Source organism: Bolinopsis microptera, chromosome 9 (assembly GCF_026151205.1).
Source record: "Bolinopsis microptera isolate Bmic1 chromosome 9, MBARI_Bmic_1.0, whole genome shotgun sequence".
NCBI lineage: Eukaryota > Metazoa > Ctenophora > Tentaculata > Lobata > Bolinopsidae > Bolinopsis > Bolinopsis microptera.
Window position 1 is genome coordinate 6460162 of NC_087080.1, and position 21879 is coordinate 6482040.

The 21879-nt window shown below is 38.8% G+C and overlaps 1 protein-coding gene across 2 annotated transcripts in view; it reads left to right on the top strand.

The window, feature by feature from the left end:
- The window catches only part of LOC134820576 (titin-like), a 46066-nt gene extending 25018 nt beyond the window's left edge, over window positions 1–21048 (top strand). Inside the window, exons 42-81 of one of the 2 annotated variants that reach the window (XM_063831031.1) lie at window positions 328–633; window positions 748–861; window positions 1009–1185; window positions 3747–4022; window positions 4146–4249; window positions 4556–4721; window positions 4889–5167; window positions 5270–5418; window positions 5676–5835; window positions 5967–6281; window positions 6476–6631; window positions 6755–6898; window positions 7083–7388; window positions 7589–7702; window positions 7942–8115; window positions 8950–9225; window positions 9386–9489; window positions 9703–9865; window positions 10049–10327; window positions 10457–10593; window positions 10846–10990; window positions 11144–11446; window positions 11654–11764; window positions 11939–12117; window positions 12370–12525; window positions 12715–12868; window positions 13014–13138; window positions 13254–13455; window positions 13607–14397; window positions 15389–15503; window positions 15698–15803; window positions 15948–16961; window positions 17215–17656; window positions 17812–17914; window positions 18045–18149; window positions 18502–18665; window positions 18873–18993; window positions 19254–19541; window positions 19758–19869; window positions 20072–21048. In XM_063831031.1, coding sequence (XP_063687101.1) covers window positions 328–633; window positions 748–861; window positions 1009–1185; window positions 3747–4022; window positions 4146–4249; window positions 4556–4721; window positions 4889–5167; window positions 5270–5418; window positions 5676–5835; window positions 5967–6281; window positions 6476–6631; window positions 6755–6898; window positions 7083–7388; window positions 7589–7702; window positions 7942–8115; window positions 8950–9225; window positions 9386–9489; window positions 9703–9865; window positions 10049–10327; window positions 10457–10593; window positions 10846–10990; window positions 11144–11446; window positions 11654–11764; window positions 11939–12117; window positions 12370–12525; window positions 12715–12868; window positions 13014–13138; window positions 13254–13455; window positions 13607–14397; window positions 15389–15503; window positions 15698–15803; window positions 15948–16961; window positions 17215–17656; window positions 17812–17914; window positions 18045–18149; window positions 18502–18665; window positions 18873–18993; window positions 19254–19541; window positions 19758–19869; window positions 20072–20144 — 8708 coding nt within the window. In that variant the 3' untranslated portion in view covers window positions 20145–21048. The remainder of the gene's footprint in view (window positions 1–327; window positions 634–747; window positions 862–1008; window positions 1186–3746; window positions 4023–4145; window positions 4250–4555; window positions 4722–4888; window positions 5168–5269; window positions 5419–5675; window positions 5836–5966; window positions 6282–6475; window positions 6632–6754; window positions 6899–7082; window positions 7389–7588; window positions 7703–7941; window positions 8116–8949; window positions 9226–9385; window positions 9490–9702; window positions 9866–10048; window positions 10328–10456; window positions 10594–10845; window positions 10991–11143; window positions 11447–11653; window positions 11765–11938; window positions 12118–12369; window positions 12526–12714; window positions 12869–13013; window positions 13139–13253; window positions 13456–13606; window positions 14398–15388; window positions 15504–15697; window positions 15804–15947; window positions 16962–17214; window positions 17657–17811; window positions 17915–18044; window positions 18150–18501; window positions 18666–18872; window positions 18994–19253; window positions 19542–19757; window positions 19870–20071) is intronic. The other variant, XM_063831032.1, reaches the window with a different exon arrangement.
- The last annotated feature ends 831 nt before the right edge of the window (window positions 21049–21879 follow it).

Genomic DNA, 21879 nt, shown 5'->3' on the forward strand with positions numbered 1-21879 from the left:
ATGTTCACAACTAAAGATATTCGACAAATAAGAAAGGTGGTAAAAAGTGGTAAAGTGGCAAAAAGTGGCCTTAAGCCACGTGGAAAAGTTTGGAAAAGTTGGTCAGCCATAGAGGGCACCTATTAGGACTCAAAAACGTCAAAAATCCTTTGTAAGCTTCGTGTGTCAGCAGATCGATTTTTTTCAGACGGATTTCCCTGTACTAATAACCTGGAGGCCCCTTCGACATTTTATGGCATTCGTATTTCTTAAGTTTTAGTTATGTTCTGCAGTAATGGATGAAAAAAATTGTTAAATCCTGCAGGGTTAATAACGCTATCTTTTCAGTGGTGAACGTGGACCCAATCAAATACTACCACACCAACGCCAACTTCAAGATAATCTGTTCATTCGTTGGAGCTGAGAAACCTACTGGTGTGAAGTGGTCCTACAAAGGACCCAACGACTCCGGGTACTCTCCAATAACCTCAGGATCTGATAACTTTGACCTGGCTTTGGTTAAAGATAATACAGAGGCTGTGCTCACTAAAGGCCCGCATACAACTGATGACAATGGCGAATATGATTGCGAATGGGAGTTTGCTACTAACCCCTCTTTGAAGCCAACCGGAACGCAAAATGTCATCGTTGCTCGTAAGTTCCAGTCAAAAAGACTATTTTAAATAATTTGACGTCAATTTGAATTATTTGTTTGAAATGGTGAACTTTGTATAAAGATTAATTTTATCTAAAACCACACCGTTTCAGTGTTACAGATGCCACAAAAGGACTTGTCACCGATAAACGAACCACCTGGAATTAAGGTCGACTTGACTTGTACTGTTGTCAACGATGTAACTATAGATATTTACTGGTACCAAGGTCAGTCACATTAACTTACTGTATAATAGATGTATAACTAAAATGGTTTCAGATAAATCAGCAAAAAGTTCTACAACACAGTGATCAATAAGTTAATTTAATTGATCTCTATAGAGAAAAAAAAGTTAACCATCGACCCTCTCGCAGGTGATACATATTTGAAAAACCTTCTCGAGGAGTTTGACGAGTCTACGAAGATTGTCAAGACAACTCTGACAATAGATAGCTTCGCTAACTCTGACGCTGGCGAATACAGCTGTAGACTAGACAAGGATGGGTCCACCAGCCAGGTCACCCAGGACAGCGTTATTCTCAAGATCCAAGGTTAGTTTGTTTGTTGGTCCATTCATTATTAGGTAATTTTTGGAGAGTAAGTACATTTGGGTTTTCTACTTTTAGTTACAATCTCGATAAAACAAAGAAGCAGCTCTCGCAACTTTGTCCTATACAAAGTTTAACTTACTTGAATGGTTTCATTAATGGTTTTGTCCCCAATTTGATACTAAAGTTTCTCGCTTTACCTGCACTTGGATATCACGCTAATTAAGTTTGACTGTCAACTTATACTCAACTAGGTAAGTTTCGCATTTTCTCTCTCCCTCCCTTTTTCTCTCTCCCTCTCTTACATAACATAAGAATGTAGTGGTCGCAACATTCCGTAATTGTTAATTGAGATTAAGTGTTTTCTATTCATCCACATAGTTAAAGTTTCATAAGTTTGTTTTGGATATGTTCTACTATACTGTCACATGAAATTTTTCAAATTTATCTTGATTGCTTGATGCGTGTTTACGACTAAGCAAGTTTATACTTTTTAATTTCAACTGCGATAGTGACGTCCCGGCCGTAGGCCTGAGTTACACTAGAAACGAAACGAAACACTGTATTTACTACCCCGCTACTACGAGACAAAGATATTATATAACATATAACTAAATAATTTACACAATACGGTGCCCATGTCTGAGCAGCTCTCCTCAAAAAACTTTCTCTCCTCATCGGAGCAGAAAGTTAAAAACAAAACACGGGTCTCATAAAATCAAAAAATACTAAATAATGCTAAAGAGATAATATTACTTTAACTATCGCAAAAAATGGTAATAGTATACATAAAATTGCCCATATAGATAATATAATAGAACAAGTTTTTTTTTCTAAAAATATTCCCACTAAAGTTCTTTATTATATATATTTGATTAAACGAAACAAAAGAGGGCATATCTTGGCAAACGAATAAATTGTCAAGCTGGATCGCAATCACACAACAGATTGAAATTGAGTCACGTTAGTCGGAACAAGCAGGCCGTGACTCGAGTCACGAAGTATGTTTAGAGGTCATAAAAGTTTTAATAGAAGTCAATTATGTGAGTTGTCACCTTATGTGTTTAGGTGATAAGAATCCGCGAAAATTCCGAAATTCACGCGTTAATTATAACAGTTGGAAAATAATGATTGTAAAATAATGATAATTGGAAAATATAGATCGTAAATTAATAATACTTGGAAAATAATAGTCGTAAATTGATAATATAAATAACAAAAATTGTAAAACTTTCTATGTATGAAGATGATTAATGATTATATAGGTATTACTATTGCATTGGCAATAATGGAACTTATTCCAGTTATCATTACTAAGACGTGTTATTTGTCACGTACCTCTTTTCTCGTTATCACTTCCATATTTGGTATGATTACGTCACACACTCCTAATATGGTCACGAACTGTTCGACAGGTGTTTGGGTTCCATTATTGCACCAGCTCTTAGCTCATTAGTCTGTTATGTTCAATTTCAAGGGAACTTTAGGTATCGTCTATCAATATTGCAACACGTAGTTATAGTTACGGGCTAATTTATAGCAAGTTTCGGGATTGATCTGGCGAACTTTTGAGTTTTGACTCCATACTCGTTTAAAATGTGTTGGGCAACGTATATGACTTATCCTCATTTTCCGATGACTTATACTCCGCAGCGCTCCCTTCCATAATACTTTTGGAATTGGTATAGTAGCACTTGCGGAGTCAAAGTTATCAGAGCCTTGTTTGGCAAGGGACTCTGCGTTTTCATGGCTGTACCATCACTACCACATGAAGCTCGCTTAAAAACCTTTGTACATTTTGCACCAGTTGGTCTTCTAGTGAACTTATCGTGTTTTGTGATTAATTGGTAACACCCCAGACAGATATATACCTTTTTATATGTAATATGTAAATGGTCCCACACCCTCAAAAGGATACAAATTCTCATAGAAGATGCTGGTGTGCATATTGCATAATTTGTCACCACGCATGATCCTTGCTTTTGTTTAAAGAAACTCAAATGTATACTTTTAGTACTGCAATATCGCAATTCTTTCGAATATTATCTTGATAAAAGGGGAAACTACACTCTACTGACCCGTTTAAACTTGATTTCAAGGTCTTGCAATTTTAAGATTGTGCCATTTCAAGTGTAGTAGATCCCTGAAACAGGGAATCGTGAGAACAGCTTGATTTCCTGTTTACAGTTTTCCTTCGCCAAACTCACTGTAAAAATTCAGTGTTTAGTTTTTGAAATTGATCAACTCCTCAAAATTTACATCCTGAATCGTCATTTTAGTTTTATGCGTGGATAAAGATCAGAACCCGGATGAATTTCTGTCTGAGTCTATCCCTATTGCTCATCTACCAAGCCTACTCCGTTCTGTCAAGTTAATACAAAATGCTGTTTTATTTTAAGTACATTTTTCAAGACGCACAATCTGATGACACACACTTGAATTCATAACTTGCTATAAACACACATTCTAACTTCACTCTTAGTCTTACAATCTACGTAGATTATAACACACATCATATCTTCACTCTTACAATCTATGTAGATTATAATACACATTCTATTCAGGTCTGGACACAACTCCAGAAGCTGCTGGAAGTATCTACATTGAGGAAACTAAAAGTACAACTATCGCCTGTAAGATCGACAACGAAGGCACCGTCACGTGGACTAAAGATGGCGCAGCTTTTGATGATGCTGCTATCTATAGCGCAGGAACATACAACTCACAAGATGATTCCACAACCAGCACTCTCACTTTCTCAAGTGTAACTGTTGCAAATGAGGGTGTTTATGTATGTACCTTCAAGACTTTGACCGCCACCTTCACTTTGGACGCTTTCGGTAAGTCTTACATTATTATCAAGTTAACGACTGTGAATGATCATATGATGGAACAGTTTTAAGCTATCCTTTTAATGAAAATTCTTCGACTGATTTATATTAATCCCACACATTTTTTCCCAGGTTTTGAAGTACAAAACAAAGAGGTGAAGTCAGGAGAAGCGACTGAGTTGATCTGCAGTGTAACTGGCAGCAATAAAGTGTTTTCGTTCGCATGGACTGATTCGGTAAGGAATAATATAAATTGTATAAATATCCTTCAACCTGAAAAATGCCAACTTATGTAGCGCGCACTGAACGAAGAGGACTTTAATATGACACAATACTCAATAAATCAAAAAGAGGACTGTACAAAATTACCACAACTGTATTTGTCTATAACTTCGTAACTATTTATTCTTGCAATGAGCTTATAAAGTCATAGATACCACGAGTCCCGACTGCCGTATTAGTTATAAAGTTATAACGAGTCATTTTTTGTCCGATCCATTAATTTCTCCCAAATTTATTAAAATAATAATACCTGTTGACAGGCTGACGGTGCGGTAAACTCTGTTACAGACTCACAACCGGACTCAAATAACGTCCAAAACAGCAAGATCACAGTTACCCCGACCCAAGATACTACCTATAAGTGCACCGCTACCGATCCCCTAGGAAAGGGAACAATTGAGGATACCATTATTCTGAATGTCTTTGGTTTGTACTTTTGACATTTAGTGAACTCAGTTGTTTTCGATCTGCGTTACATCAATTTCAAACCAAGTCAATATAAAGAAATTTATCAAAATTATTCAAGAAACAAATAGTTTGGTCTAGACTCTAGTTTGGTTTTACCCGTTTTTCTAACATCGTAATTTCTACAGAAATAACGGATCCTACAGAAGTTATGGCTCAAGTTGGAGTAGCAACATCCCTGACATGTGGAGTAACTGGTAATACTGGAACACCCAACTATATTTGGTACAAGGTCGGATCAGACACACCTGTCTACACGGATACTGGAAATGCAGCCACTTCCACCTACGACATAGCCGATCCTCAATTTTCTGACGACGGGGCCTATAAATGTACAGTTGCCATGAAAGTTGGCGACTTTACAAACGATGTGTTTGAATCAGCCACAACTGAGCTGATCATGAAGCGTAAGTTATTAAATCTATCTTGACTACCCCTCACGAAAACATAACTCTTCAGCCTTCCACAATTTGGACATAACAATTTTCTTTGTTCCTAACGTCTAATAGTATACCCAAAAGAGCTGACGACCTCGTTCGGAGACGAGACGACGGTAAAGACAGCTACTGATACCCTGGTATGTACGTATAAGGGAGATAACGATGTTTCTAGCGTAGTCTGGACTGGTCAAGGTGGTGCTTCTGTCGATGCTTCCAAGGTATGATTTTGTGATATTTTGAATTTTATGGTATTTGAAAAAATGACATTATGTTGAGGTCATTTTCGCGCAGCAACTTTCCAATCGATCTGAGAAATGCATAATCGTCGTCGAGAATTACATAACTGTTTTTGTATTAATAAGGGAATAAGGGAGTCATACTATAATACATACTATGATACTCTTAGTTTTCATAGCTTGAATATTATTTAAGTATTATAATAGACTTTATTTACTATTAACCTCTCAACTATTAGGTGGAAACGGGTGACTATAACGAAAACGACCAAACCAAAGTGAGCACATACACGTTCACTGGGGTAGAAGGGAAGGACGGAGGTGACTACACCTGTACTTTCAACTTCGACAAAAACACCATCACTCCTCTGTCTAAGAAAACTAAGGTCACCATCGCTGGTAAGTGCTCAATGCTCATGACGTTGAACCTCGTTATTTTAAATAATATTTCATTTTTGATGGTCGAAATTTTTGGCTAACATCCCGGTATACTATCTCGCTGCTCTCATATTAAATGGTAAACTTTTCAGTTTTGGGAATGTTTGATGCCATAACGATCAACGAAGAATCACTCGACTGTACCTTCTTCGGCACCTTCGAACCAGCCTCAGTAAAATGGTACACAGCTGCGAACCAAGAAGTGGACACAACAGCCGGATCTGCTTACTCTATCCCCGCCTCCTCCTGGGATAGTAACACCAACTCCATAACCTCCACTCTGAGTGTCGACAAGTCCAAATACACTGATGTGGTTACGTTTACATGTGCTGTTCAGTTCGACGCAGGAGACACCTTCCCCGACAGTGTTGCTGGACTGGAGACTGTCACCTCTCTACACTTCAGGGGTAATCTCTCGTTCTATTTTAAGTATCTTTCTTTTTTGTATATCTTTGTTTTATCTTGTTTTAAAAAAATGTATGTTGATTTGAGTTTAATTTGTGCGCGCGTGACGCGTCGCTAAAACTTTATTCAACCATCGCTGCAGCAGTCAGCACAATGCAGGGTTTCATGTTGACTTCTCTAACAATACCTATCCCAGAAATTGAAACACAGAGTTCAACTACCTACTCAACCGGGCAAGATGTCACTTTATCCTGCGTATTCGACTTCACGAAGGGAGGCACTGGTCCAACATCAGTTGAATGGACTCAGATAGATGGTCTCACCATGGCCACTGATTACCTCGTGGAATTAGGTAATGAGAAGTAATTTTATACACCCCACTATCTGGCCTGTAATATATGGGATGACCAATTTATGAGTTCATTTCTATCCACATTTTCTGAATGAATAATGTAATCATTAAATTGTTCGACAGGAGAAAATGGAGCTGACGGGAAACGAACAACAACTCTTTCCTTGAAAGGAATAGACGATCCAAAGTTTGCCGAATTGTATACCTGCGGTTTCAAATATTCTGATACGGAAAAATACATTGAGAGTATCCAGGTTCATGTCAGAGGTAATTATACAGCTTTTCTAACTATTGACACCCTTTCTTACTATAACAGTTATTACAGCTATACATTCAAGTTGTATTTTGATGAGTTTTCTGTTAAAATACATTTTTGGTGATTAAAGCTTATGCTATTTTCGACCAAACCAATCTGTTTCCAATTAAATGTACCACTGTAATGTACTTTCAGTGTCAACTGTTGACCAAGCCTCGCAATACGTTCACACCAACGCAAACTTCAAGATAACATGTGACTTCGTGGGAAAGGAAACCCCGTCATCTGTAACATGGTCGCACAAAGCAACAGCTGATGCTGCGGCAACTACCGTCACTGATCAAATTACTGACTTCGGTTTGGAGCTGATTGATAGCAAGCAAGCTATACTCACCAAGTCGAATCCTTCTTCTGCTGACGATGGCGAATATACTTGTGAATTTGATTTTGCTGAGATGCCATCCGAAAAAGGAACCGCGAAAGCCGATATCGTTGCAGCTTGTAAGTCTAGTAGAACACAGGGAAATGGAAAAATGTACCTCATCTTTACCGTTAAAAAGTTGTGAAACCATTTTGCATTTTTAAATAACCAAATAATGATTTACCACGTTTGTCTATCATATTCTCGTACATATCACAAATCAAGACCATGCTAACGTTCTACCCTCCGTACCGATCAGTTAATTAAACCAATATTTCAGTGCTCCAGATGCCGCAACACACTTCATCTCCTATAACAGAAGCTCCCGCCCAGAAAATTATCCTTACTTGTACAGTTAAAAGTGATACTTCACTGGACATTTTCTGGTACAAAGGTAAATATTCACCTTGATAAAGTGACCAGTCACAATAAATGATACACCATTCTTGTTTATTTGTTGGATTTAGATTGTGTGATGCAGGATTGAAATGGATATCCGTAAAATAAACAGTCGCAATCGGTTCTCACTTTTAAAAGATACTGCACCTAATTTAAACGAACCTCCAAGTCACATTCTTATCATTGTAACGCTAACTTGAACTCCTTTCCCTGTACCTAATCTCTTATTTCCAGGAGCAACTGAACTGACCAACACATTTGAAGAAGTTTTGAGGGCTAACGTAATTTCATCAGAACTTACTATTGCCAGCTTCACATCCGCGGATATCGGGGAATACTCGTGTAGACTGGATAATGATGGTAGCATCCTCCGAGTCTCCGAACACAGGATCATTCTCAAGATCCAAGGTTTGTTTGTGGTCTACTTAGGACTACTTAGAACTACTGAGGACTAATTGGGATCACTTAGGATTACTTAGGATCACTTAGGATTACTTAGGATTACGTAGGATCACTTAGGATCACTTAGGATCACTTAGGATTACTTAGGATTACTTAGGATCACTTAGGATCACTTAGGATTACTTAGGATTACTTAGGATCACTTAGGATTACTTAGGATTACGTAGGATCACTTAGGATCACTTAGGATTACTTAGGATTACTTAGGATTACTTAGGATTACTTAGGATTACTTAGGATCACTTAGGATTACTTAGGATTACTTAGGATCACTTAGGATTACTTAGGATTATTTAGGATTACTTAAGATTACTTAGGATTACTTAGGATTACTTAGGATTACTTAAAACTACTCAAGACTACTTAGGACTACTTTAGCTTAGGGAGAAATGCAGGCTGTGGCAGTCCTTTTCAGTAAACATTATATAAACACCAGAACAGACAACTTGAAGCATTTTAACCATCTAATAATATAACTCGATATACAATACAATATAACTCAACTCACTGGGTTTACAAGGTTGCATATCTAGATAAATAAAATAAAATTAGATATATAAATAAAACTGTGATTACGTGATATTAATGATCTTTATGATCTTAGGGCTACTACCTCTAACAGAGTTTTGTGGAGAAATTTATTTACCTCATAATTAACCTTTATTTTTTAGAGAACTGTTATGTTTTTTTGGGCACTTATCAGTCTCTTAAGATGTTTCTTTACTATTTTGAGATTGTTTTAAAATTTAGATAATAATAAAATAAAACTGTGTCCACCAGGACTGGAGCCGACCCCTCTGGCTGCCGGAGCTGTTTACGCGGAAGTAGGAAAGAGTGCAAGCATTGCTTGTAAGATCGACAGCGAAGGAACAGTAACTTGGACTAAGGATGGAGAGTCGTTCACTGACGCAGCCTTCTATAGTGCGGGAACGTTCGACTCCGATAAAGATGAGCAAACGAGCACTTTGTCATTCGCTAGCGTCTCGAAGGACAATGAAGGAGTGTACGTGTGTACATTCAAGTCATTGTCTGCTACGTTTACTTTAGATGCTTATGGTATGTACACAACACAGCACATTATATTCATGTGTAGTTACAGGGCGTGCACTGTGCAGCTAGCAAGCTGATTTATAAAATTCGAAATTATTAGCTTCGTGAATTCGACTGTTTTCGTGGCGGAGATATGAGTTTTCCGTGACCTAAACTTTAATCTCAGGTCTGTCCGTGACAAACAAAGAGGTGAAGTCTGGAGTAGAATCAGTCCTTACATGCAAAGTTACTGACGTCACTTCTGCCTTCAGCTTTACATGGACTGATAAGGTACTGAAAAATAAAACATTGTCCTGGATTTTAATAATTAAGTCCAATCATAAGTATTGACGACATGGTTGCAGGATACGATAGCTATAATATTAAATACTACTTATTCACCAAGATATGACTTGCTTACAACAGATAATAGTATATATCCTCAATACTATCAAACCAACGACAAGATTAGTCACCTAACTAAGTAACCATCCTCCCTTCCAGGACTCGAAGGTGGTGAACGCTCTTTCCGAAGCAGTGAGGGACGAGAACGACGAACAGGAAAGTGAACTGACCGTAACCCCAACAGAGGATACCACATACACATGTACTGCCACAGATGCGACCCAGGGCCAATCAGCCATCACCGCTACCCTCGACGTGTTTGGTGAGACAAATAGAAAATTAGATCTTGTCTGTTTATTTAAGAGCTGGTATTCTGTAATAACTATGGAGATTAAGATTTTTCCGTTCTTAAACGGGCTTAGTTTTCATAATGCTGTTTGTCCACATTTCTGTTTACTTTATCAGTGATGATGGTTTTTAGAATATAATGGTGGAATTCCCTCAGAAATCACGAACCCAACTGACGTTTACGCTGAAGTTGGAGTAGCAACTTCCCTGACATGTGGAGTAACTGGTAATACTGGGACACCCAACTATGTTTGGTACAAGGTCGGATCAGACACACCTGTCTACACGGATACTGGAAATGCAGCCACTTCCACCTACGACATAGCCGATCCTCAATTTTCTGAAGATGGAGCCTATCACTGTAAAGTATCCGCGAAGGTTGGCGACGTTACAAACGACGGCTTCGAATCTGAAGATGCAAAACTTGTTGTGAGACGTAAGTCCTTTATTTCAACTTATTGCCGGCCTATCTAAAAGCTTGATCAACTATAAACCTTGGTACCTTTTTTTACCATATCAAAATAAAGCTGCTAATATTTTTTGTTATAACCTTTTCTTTCTGAAGAGGTATCAACATCATTCGGTGACGAAACTGTTATGAAGACGGCTACAGAAGCCTTTGTTTGCACTTACAAGGGAGATAACGACGTTTCTTCTGTTCAGTGGACAGGACCTAACGGTGTAATCGATCCAGCAACTAAGGTTTATATATCTCAGTAATGAAATCTTGTACAACGTACATTGTACAATGTACTTTGTACAATGTACACGTGCTTACTGCCCAACTGGTTGGGTGACACATGACATTGATTCTGCTGTTTATGGTCAATTCTGGTAGATGATTTTTTTATAAGAATTTTCCCTCTATAGTACTTGAATAATATGGCTTTAAGCTGAAAGTTGGAGACTAACTTTTTATTCGCGAATTTTTCCATAAACTCTGGTTTTCCTTAGATCGTAACAAGCAATTACGAAGACGAACTAAGAACAGTTGTAAGCACCTATACATTAGATGGAACAGATGGTGGACAGTACACTTGTACCTTCAACTTCAACAGTGGACCCGCCATCGCTAAATCTACTAATCTTGTTATTTTCTGTGAGTAAAGTTTAATTTATTACAGTTTGTTCAACTCTGTAGTAAATATAATTTCGAATGCAGGTTCATGCATGTAATGGTATTTTTGCAAATAATGTCATCAACAAGTGGCAATTTTCTAAAAACCAATTATCACGAATTTCAACTCCTCAGCAATGACGCAGATTGAGACACGTTACTTCAGCCCTGAACACATCGAGGTGAAATTCGAGGGTACCTTCGAACCAACCATCACGTGGTACATTGCTGGTGCCGAGTACGACGCGGGTACCAACACCCAACTGACACCCTCTGTATCTTCCGCATGGAACAATAACGCTGTTACCTTCAAATTGTCGTTCAAAATGACTGCCTTCAGTTTCGGTATACAGCCGTTTACTGTTTCTGCAAAACTTGAGTTCGGAGATAAGTCCACTGAGGTGCTGACTACACAGGATGCTACTGTCTATAAACGAGGTATTTTTGTGAAAACCTTCTGAAATTAGAATAAGCAAGTGCCGTAATGCACTGACGATTTGATACGAAGTTTGAGAGTTGTAGGCTCTGAGATATCCAATCTAGGATTCTTCCAAAAGCCAGTTTCTTGCCACATAAAACAATGTTTAAACTTTTATACATTTGCATTACATTCTATAAGTTTTAGTTGACGATCGTTTCCCTCAGAGCTGATGGAGGGTCTAGCTTCGAAGGTCATAATAACGGATGAAAGTGAAAAGTTCCAATGTAAAGCTACTGGTGAAGACAACACAGTATTCGCTATCAAGTGGTACTTAGGTAAGTCATTTCATTGTTCTACAATATTGCGAAAAAGAGAGACGTTCCTTGTATTTCCTTCAAACTTGCAACTGACATCAACTCAATCTAACACACACATAAAAATGTACACAGAAACATAAAATATCTAAAAAATGTTCACTGACTTACAATAACCAAACCTCGTAACCACAGATGGCAAGCTGTTGGATGACTCTCAAGATTACATGACGATCACAGAGGAACCACAAGGAAGGTCTATCCGAGTGAGCGCTCTCACTGTTGACAACACCCGCTCTGACTTTAACGGACTGCTGAAATGTTCTGTTAGCTGGCCCGAACCTGCTCCTTACACTGCTGAGTCTACTGCAGAGGTATAGGAACCACCCAGTCTACCTTGACATTATATTTATGTTACTAAGATGCTTATTGTAGCCTGTAATGATTCTGTTTTCATCATCCTGCCATTATGTACGATTTCCCAAGAGAAAACCAACTGCAACGGACAATTTTATACTCAATTTTGTATTTTTGAAATATTACGGCTAGTACGGTTATAACTGACCGTTGTGACTCATATAGCCCCCCCCCCCCCTCACATCCTGGTTCTAACCCCCTTGCTCCAGGTTACAGCTAGAGGAGCTTACATGGAAGACTACAGCTACTCTGACAGTAATGGTGATGGTGTGATGGTCTGTAACGCTTGGAATCCGGAAACTGTCTCAGTCACTTTCGCCTGGAAGAGATCGGATGGAACCGCTTTAGTGGCAGAGGCAAATAAGGTTTGTAGAATTGTTCATCGAGAATAATGCATTAATTTGGATCTCTATCAAGGAACTCGAAATTTAAAAAACTTCAAATAACAACGGTGATGAATTCCAATGGTGTTAAATTAACTTTCATAGTCATCGTATCAAACATATATTGTATGATAGTTTTAAATGCTAAACTCAAATCCATTTCTCTTCCAGATCACGATAACACCCGTAACCGAGGGAAGACTTCACACTAGTACAGTAAAATTACTGGGCATGACAAGTGAACAGAGTGGAGATTACCAGTGCGAAGTGAAGTTTGATGTTGAAGCTAGTCCTAAAATTTTCACAACCAAACTCCAACTTCTCGGTTAGTAGATTCTGTTAGTTTGTTTTAGAACATAATAATCCGACTGTTTACTGGCCTTGGGTAACGAGATGGAATCCGAACATTTATTTAATGTTGTTTATTTACTGATTAAAGAAAAATAAGCTAACTTGAAATTGTTCTGTAGCTGCAAGGATCGAACACTCTGGTCCCGACCACGACGACACAGCCTATATTGATATCGGTGCTGAACTTCTGATTACTTGTACTTACTCCGGAGACGAGGAACCCTCCATGATTGAATGGCTCAAGGTTCGTCCCTTACATTCTTTTCTTACATTCCTCTCTTACATTCCTGGGATCTTACTTCCATTTTTTATAGCTTCCTGTTAATTTACACAAATATAAACATTCTCTTCCAAACCAGGGAACTGCTCTGAAGGGAGATCTGCTAACTGATCAAGATGTCACCTACGAAATCACAACCAGTGACTACGATTCAAGCTCCAAGAGCAGGAAGAGTGTTTTGAAGTTAAAAAACGGAAATGTCCTCGAGTCAGGACTCTACACCTGCAAGTGGACAGTAGCCTTGGGAGCTCCAACTGCTATACTTAACGTCCGTGTCATGGGTTAGTTCGTAGAAAATACTTGAACAGCCAATAGTTTGGTTTTTATCAACTTTAAATCTTTCTTGTGAAGTTTTTCTGATCCTTGTAATACAAATCAACTGCTTCGTATAGCACATACTGTCACACTACGTCATGATTTTATTAATCCTAGGTTTGGACGTTACTGATGATGTTAAGGGCAAGACTTACGGTTTGGATGGATCACTAGTGGTTGCCTGTAAGTACAGTGGAATCGAACCTGGTACAATCTCGTGGCACAAAGACGCAACCACATTTGAAGCAGGCGACAAAATAGCGATGAGCAACGGAGAACTGTCGAACAACCATGCGACTTACACGCTCACAATTTCCGACGCAATTCCGGGATCAACTGACGGTCAGTACACGTGTAAGATGACGTACGATGACGGGTTCGAGAAGAGCACGGTACTCGAGGCTGTGGTGAGGACTGCTGCTGTGGTTGAGGGAGTGGATGATACTGTCGTGTCTCACGCTCTCGTCCTGGATGGGACACTTTCAATGAAGTGTATCTACAAGGGCGTGGCCCTGCCCAATGGTATTAGTTGGTTCTACGGAAGTGACGAGATAGATTTCAATGACCCTAGTCTCTCTCTTTCTAACTCAATGAAGAGCAGAGTCTCGGACCCTGTCCATATCTACCAGAGCTCCGTAAACTTGGGAATTAAAACCGTGGCTGATGAAGGGAAGTACAGTTGTAGGTTCCATCTGGATGACAGCCAGGACCCGACAGCAGAAGCAGAGATCAAGGTAGTCTCAGTTACAACACCTGATGTGTGCGTGTTCGTTGACTACGGAGCAGAAACTACGACGACTCTTACTTGTAGTTACAGTGGTTCCGCTGCAGCGCTCTCCTTCAAGAAAAAGTTCCCTGGGGGAACGGAGGTAGATGGAGAGTTGGGCGAGTTCAGTTCTAACAAACAGGTAGGATTCTGCAACAAGTTGCAAGTTTTAAAGCAGCAGAACCTTTTGTACTATTTACCTTACTCGGGATTATTATGACCGGGATAAAGTGGTGGGTTTAGGGTAATTTCGCCATATTTTTCCCGAACCACATTTTCACCGGTCGTTAATAAACCCGCCTACTCAGCTTTTAGGGTTCCCAAGGGGTATGGGTGCTCATATTTTAATCGTTGTCTTATATTCACTAAAGAAGACTATTGGGACACTTGTTGTAGGTTTTTCGACTTCATTTGGCTAAAATTGCAATAAATTCACCTTTTTGCCCAATTCTTGTCATATATCCTTATTGTCAAATTTGATTTAAATAGGCCAATTTTTAATTTCTTAGGTATTGACTATCTCTACATAATGAAATAGGACTCAAAGTAAAAGTAACAGTTAAATTAAAACTTGAATTAATTAAAACTGATGAAAGGGATGATCCAGATGAAGATAACGAAGATGATTACAACTTATTGGAAGACTAAACAGCTCTCCCTTTATCTTAATATCGATCTGGTTGTTACACTTCAAATGTTAAAAATTATTTTCCATCTAGTTTGATTAACCACGAGTCATTATTTCTGTCTACTTTCAACAATTATTGATAATTCGACTTGTTTCAGAAGTTTTAGCAATGCGAAAATTTCTAAACTTGCTTATCTCTAATAAGGAAATTTACATCTGAGACAAAATTTTTGAATCTAAAATTGAAAGGTTGGACACCGGTAAAATGGCGACCGGGAAAATGTGGTGGGTTTTGAGCAATTTCGCCATATTTTCCCCGAACCATATTTTAACCGGTCGTTAATAAACCCGTCGTAATAATCCCGAGTAAGGTAGATCATTTTATTCGTCCCGAGTTCGTTTTGAGCTTGCAAAATGAGCATTGATTAGTACTAGTAGTGAACATCTTTTCAAAGTCACGTTTGGTAACATACCTGAAATAAATCATTAACATATCAAATTTCAGACCGGAACATTTGAACTGATCGACATCACGGACGCTAAGGCGGGGACTTATGAGTGTGTCTTTGGTTTAGCTGATGATTTGAAGGCATCAACTGAGATTAAACTCTCAGCTCGAAGTACGTTTGGTCGAACTAATTTTAATATGGGCGAGCGCTTTATATTAGATAAACACTCAATTCACCACTGTAAAAAAACACAAAAATATAGCATTTCTTTGAACGACCAGTTTACTTAATTTTTTCCTTGGACATTTTACAAATAGCTTCATATTGATTTTGACATAATCTCACTAAAAGATGTATTACTTCAGAGGCAGAAGTATCAACATCGGTCGGAACTTCTAATCCGCGTCTTCTGGCAACATCCTCAGTAACAATAACGTGCACTGTCGCATCTGGTGCTAAAACAATCACATGGTGGGTTGAACAAACCGTCAGTGGTTGTTAAAATTACATGTTTGCGTGGTTGTATAATGTGCTCATAATTAATGCTCATAATTAAGTGCTCATAATTAATGCTCATAATTGATTCCGTGGATATGAATGGAGTAATCCCCTCAGGTACAAAGATGACTCTGAGTTTACCAACTACGAAGTCGTTGAAGAAAATAATGAGAAATCTGCGGTATCTTTCGACATAGAAGACAACAGCGGTGGTTCTTACACTTGCAAAGGTGTTTACTACAACGATGATTGTCCAACCCAGCACACCTTCACATCCCAGGAAATAAACCTGGAAGTGATCACAGACGTAGCCACAACCCAACCTAAGGACACCACGGTTACTGTGGGCGAGAAAGGTACCTTCGAGTGCGTGTTCCCAGATCCGTACGGAGAATCCAACGCACCAACTATCGAGTGGAGAGTGGGGAAACGGTTCTTGTTGGGTGATGATTTGTATAACGATGACGGAGAGGTTGTTATGGATGGATCTATTGAAAATGTTCGTAACCCTGGCACTTATTCAACTATTCTTACTATCGAAAAAGTCACCATTGAGTCTGCTGGAAAATACACCTGTTCTATCAAATGGGGCGGACTTTTCATTCACTCGGAACCAGCTACGCTAATTGTCCGAGCCATCACAACAGAACCGTCCACCGTTAATGTTCCTGAGGGAACCGATGCTAAATTGTCTTGTGTTGCCATATCGGACGCGGTCGCCACGATCACGTTCCACAAAACATCTGACGATTCTTCTGTAACTACAGTAGTGAGTACGGAAGACAGTGCAACAACCTCAACCACAACCATCACAACCACCGGGGTGTTAACTTTATCCGGTGTCACACCAAGCCACGCGGTGGATTACTATTGCAAAGCTACTTGGGGTGATCACAATGTGAAATCCTCAAACGTGCACCTGTCTGTTCTGAGTGTGGTTCAGAGTAACATGGCTGATTCCTGGGGATTGGATGGGAACTCGGTGATGCAGTACTGTTACTACGAGGATAAGATCATGGCAAGTAACACCAAAGCTTTTGAAGACGAGGATGGAAGAAGTGTATTTGCTGTGACTAGTGTCGCTTGGGAGATATATGCTGGTTCTTGGTCTGATATATCTGACAACAGCTTGTGAGTAAAATTTTCATGTGAACATCATTGGGATTTTGCTTTTTGTGGGAGTCTATAAGAATTTTTGATAGAAATTATATAGACATAAGAAAGTATGTTGTTTGTATTTCCCAAACAACTCTTCCATTTCTTTTTATTTGACTTTCAACCGTCTTAACCAAGTTTAACTTCCTTTTCAAGTTCACCACAGACTTTATTTTCTTCCATTTCACGATCTCAGTCGCGTCGTCAAGTTCACTTCTGTTTTCACCAGGATAACAGCTGGAACCACTTTCCGAGAAAACGGTCTAAACGTAGCCGTGGTCAACATCGGACCTCTTGCTTCAGACGCGCCAGACCATTCAGTGAGGTGCAAAGTAACATACACCGCCGATCCGAACCACCATCTCGAAGGAGGTGTTATCACCTCCAGCTCCGTAAAAGTCAAAGTAATACACGTCACCTCGTTCGTGGTGCCCTCTAGCATTGCAGTGACAGGAGACACAGTCACTTTGTCGTGCAGTGCAACTGGAGAAACTCAACCAACCTTCAAGTTCACTGCGGAGGGTTCACCTTTCTCAGCGGAATACTACACGGAAGTAGCTGCCGCATCCTCTGTTGTTGATGGGGGAGATGGGAATGTGTGGAATTCTGAGTACAAGTTCTCAGTGAAGGCTCCTAACATGATTGTTAACGGAGAAACTGTCGCTTGTGAGGTAGAAACACCAACTATTTCGCTCAAAAGCCCTTTGCTATTATATTCCCGATATTTAATTTAAACGATTGGTTTGGTTCGCACCTTTCATTATTTTATTATACTAATATTATATGTTTGTAGGCGATGCCTCCCCTAAATAAATGTATTGTCCAGGCTGAGTTTACAGCAGGAACAGTTAATAGTGAGGACAAAGAACTGAAAACATATTACAGTTGTGGCGGTGCCGAATCTAAGGCTAAGATTACGTTACTGAAAGGTTAGGGTGATTTGTTTATCAAGATAAAACAATGAATTTAATATTGAACATGATTCGACGTATCGATATTTGCAAGTTTTGCTAGAATTGTCTGATGGTTTAGAGTCTTAACATTGGTAATTCTCCTCAGATACACTTGCAACAATATCTTACGGGTCGGTAGAAAGTGACGGCAGTTTGACGGCATCTACCGTATGTAATGCCAACACGGCGTCAGAGAAATACACCAAAGCAAGTATGTTGTATCTTTGTACTAGTTACCTGGCCAATTATGTTCGATTGTGCGACATCTGTCCGACAGCGACATCTGTCCGACAGCCGGACAGATCATATCTCAAATTGGAAATGTGTCGTATTGAAATCAGATGATAATTTGGGACAGAGGTCGTTTATTTCTGGTACCCTGTGTCGGACAGATGTCGCTGTCGGACAGGAGTCGTGTTACCATTATGTTCAGTGAAGAGTGATCTTTGAAGAGCGATTTTTTCTCGGCTATTCACTCCATCATTTAGTTGATCTGAATGATTTAATGATATTATATTCATTAAAGTGCCGATTAATCAAACTTATCGCACGTTCCTTCTCAGCTGAGACCGTTAACTCCGCATCTGAATCAAAATGCAGTAAAGACACAGGGTTCTGGACCCCTCCCTTTCTGTCCCCCTGTCTCCAAATAGTCGCCTTCTCAAAAGCTAAAGTTGAGCAGATCTACGATCTTAATACTTGGGTCGATAGCTCCGGGAAATACGAGGTATATTTCGGGGATGTTCTTGTTATTTGTATCGTAGATTCAGCAGGAGTTTTCTTTGAGTGAAATTTTTCCGTGAATTTTTTAGATGAAAACGATTGTTCTCGATGTTGTTAAAATAAATCAACTAATCACTTGTTCTTTTGTTAGTATTATCAATTGACGATCGTTTTGTCATAATCTCAAATTAAAACAAGTTTATTAACTCAGTTGTGTAATAACGATGCAGAAGCAGAGCTCACAGAAGCTAAGATAATAGAGTACATAACCAGTACTACTAACGCTGACTGCGGGGCCCGACATGTTATTCCTTGCCTCAAGGCAGCTGATGGTATTTTTACTGTTCATCGTGCATTTTTACTGACCAAATCCTTAATCTATACCTGTTATTTTCGTCCAAACGATATTTCATGGCCTTTGCCGAGGATCATACCGCAGTTGCGGTAAACAGACCTGGTATCCCTTGCCAGTGTACTCTAATTAAACCACAGCGTATTAGCTCCCGCACTGTGGATTAGAACCACGTTTCTAGATTTATCATTAAAGTTTGTGCGATTTGACCACCCGTTCACATTTTCGTCTTATTTTCAGGAAGTTGTAGTGTTAAAACTGGAGCTGATTTAAACGGATGTGCTTGGGACAAAACTACTAAAATTCTATCTGTATTTGTAACAATTGAGTTTACCCCCGAAGTAGAGACAATTCAGGAAAAGACGGGCTCAGTCACTATACCGGCCGGCGATAAATTACGATTCTATGATTGTGTATCCAGTACAAACAAGCGCAGTGTGTTAATTGAGATTCTTGACCGGGGTCCAGTTGATACCACCCTCGTTATAACCAATACCACTGTCATTGATGAAGATTTTCCTGATTTCGGTATGCTTTATTCGATTATATTCGCCTTTTTTAAGTATTATTTTCTATACCAGAAGAAGAAGAAATAGATAGCTATAAAAGTTTCTCGACACTACTATATGATTGTTCTTATTATGACATTTTCGAATTTCTGATTTGATTAAAATCCCTTAATTCTAATAATTTTTAACATGACTTGATTGTAAATAATAACAATTTGATACGACTATTCTTCAGATATAATGGATAGGTCAAGCGATGAAACAGCCAAGTTAAGATTGCTACTCACCGTAGGGGGTGTATGCGTTGCAGCGCTTATTATAATAGCAGTCACTCTAATTGTCAGAAGGTAAAATTAATTGATTCTTAATAAATTACCAAATCAACTTTGAAATCATTATTAGACTAATTGAAAGTGATCAAGCAGAAAATTTGAGCGGTTGTACATCTCGTTTCAGTGGCTGAGTAATATAACTCAGCTCACTTGGATGGGGTGACGTTCTCAGAAAATGTTAGTCATACAAATTTTATAATTCACAATTAAATCTCAGGAGGACAGTAAATAAAAGAAAGACGTTGAAAGTCGAGGTCTTCCCCGGTAGATTGGTGATATCAGACGCATAATAAACAGTTATATTAGTAATAATTCTAATATTAGTTATTATATCAGAACGAGATTTACCTTTCTTAAAGTACTAATTTTTAAATGCTTTTGGTTATTTAAAGTGTACATCTTGTATCAAGTTAAGTTCTCGCATTGTGTACATACCAACATCGAATATCTGTTGTCATGGGAATGCGTCTACTAAGCGAGATTCTTTCATTTTAGAGATATTCACCTTAGGAGACATATTTTTACGGCCTGAAATTTGGGCCTTTTCGACCCTCGCTTCATACTTTTCTGATGTCATTTTCAAATCTTCACATATAATATCCCCCAAATTTCGTGACCCGCATTTCCAACATGATTATGTCTCCTGAGGTTTTATACATATGGTGATTGTCAATTCTTATTACTGCTGTCAGTGTCTGCTGGGATATTGATCACACGTGACCACAAAAACCCTGCTTTGACGCATTTTATCCTTAATTTTGAACGTTTTTAAAGTGTTTATGCTGCAGTCAGCAGTGAGATGTATGTTGATGAAAAATCGACTTTTTGATACGCGCCAGTAGTAATAGTATAGTTAGAAATCTATCTATGAGGTAAGTTCTTCATAGTTTCCTGTTCAAGGAATCCATCTTCTATTCACAGATCACGCATAATTGTAATACACTTGATATGAACAAGTGACGTCTTGTAAAATGCTTTATATTTTGTAATTAAAAGTAAAAATGAGAATTAAGACAAGTTAAACGACAAAATTATCTTTATCAATGAGTCTTCTGAATGGTAACATCTTCAGTGGCTTTATTAAATCTTTTTGAGACTAGTTTTTAGTGGTTCTACTAATGAAATTTTGTAAAACTAATAAATTGTGATAAATGTTTATTTAACTAATTGTCGTTTTGAATTTTGAAACACAAATACATGTTTTCTTTTGTCCGGTTTCAGGTCTGATGATGTATGATCCTGTTATATCAGTATGCCTGTGTGAAAATGTATCAGAAATGAGTAAATTAAATAGTTGTATCAGTATGTACTAATGTTAATTGACGATGTCAATTCATCGCAGCTCGGCTCGGCACAGTAACACTAACGCATCGCGCTACAAGTACTAATGTATTAATAGTACTATTTATAATATTATATAATCAGTGCAATGTACGTGTAAAATGGACGGAAAATGCCCCATTTCCGCTCAAAATGCTTATAACTTCAATTCCGAGCGTGCTAAATCAGTCGTTCAGGGCCAGCTGGAGAACGGTTGAAAAAGTCACGTGACAGTTGATTCACGATTTGATTGACGATGTCAATCCGTCGAGATCGTTGCTCTGCGAAGCAGAGCAACGATCGTCGAAGCAAGAATGCTAGTTCGCGCGGCGCGTCGAAGCGGCGAAGTCCTCCAAATTCACGATGTCAATCCTTCGCATCTCGCCAATCTGCATAGAGTGTTACCTGGGGACCTCAGGCTATCAAGTTCATTAACATTGCATTAAAGATTCGGCGGAATGACAGGCTGAGCGCGGCCCAGTAACATAAAGTGTATTACCTGGGGACCTCAGGCTATTATGTTCATAATAGAGATTAGGCGGCATGACAGGCTGAGCGCGGCCCAGTAAAGAGTGTAGAGTGATTAATCATCATCCTGTTTATGGACTAACTCGGAGCGTTTGCTATTTTTATTCTTTATATGCAGCATTTGCCTCAGGTCATTGATATTTTGAAAAATTGAAAGTGCGCGTTTCTTCGCAAAAT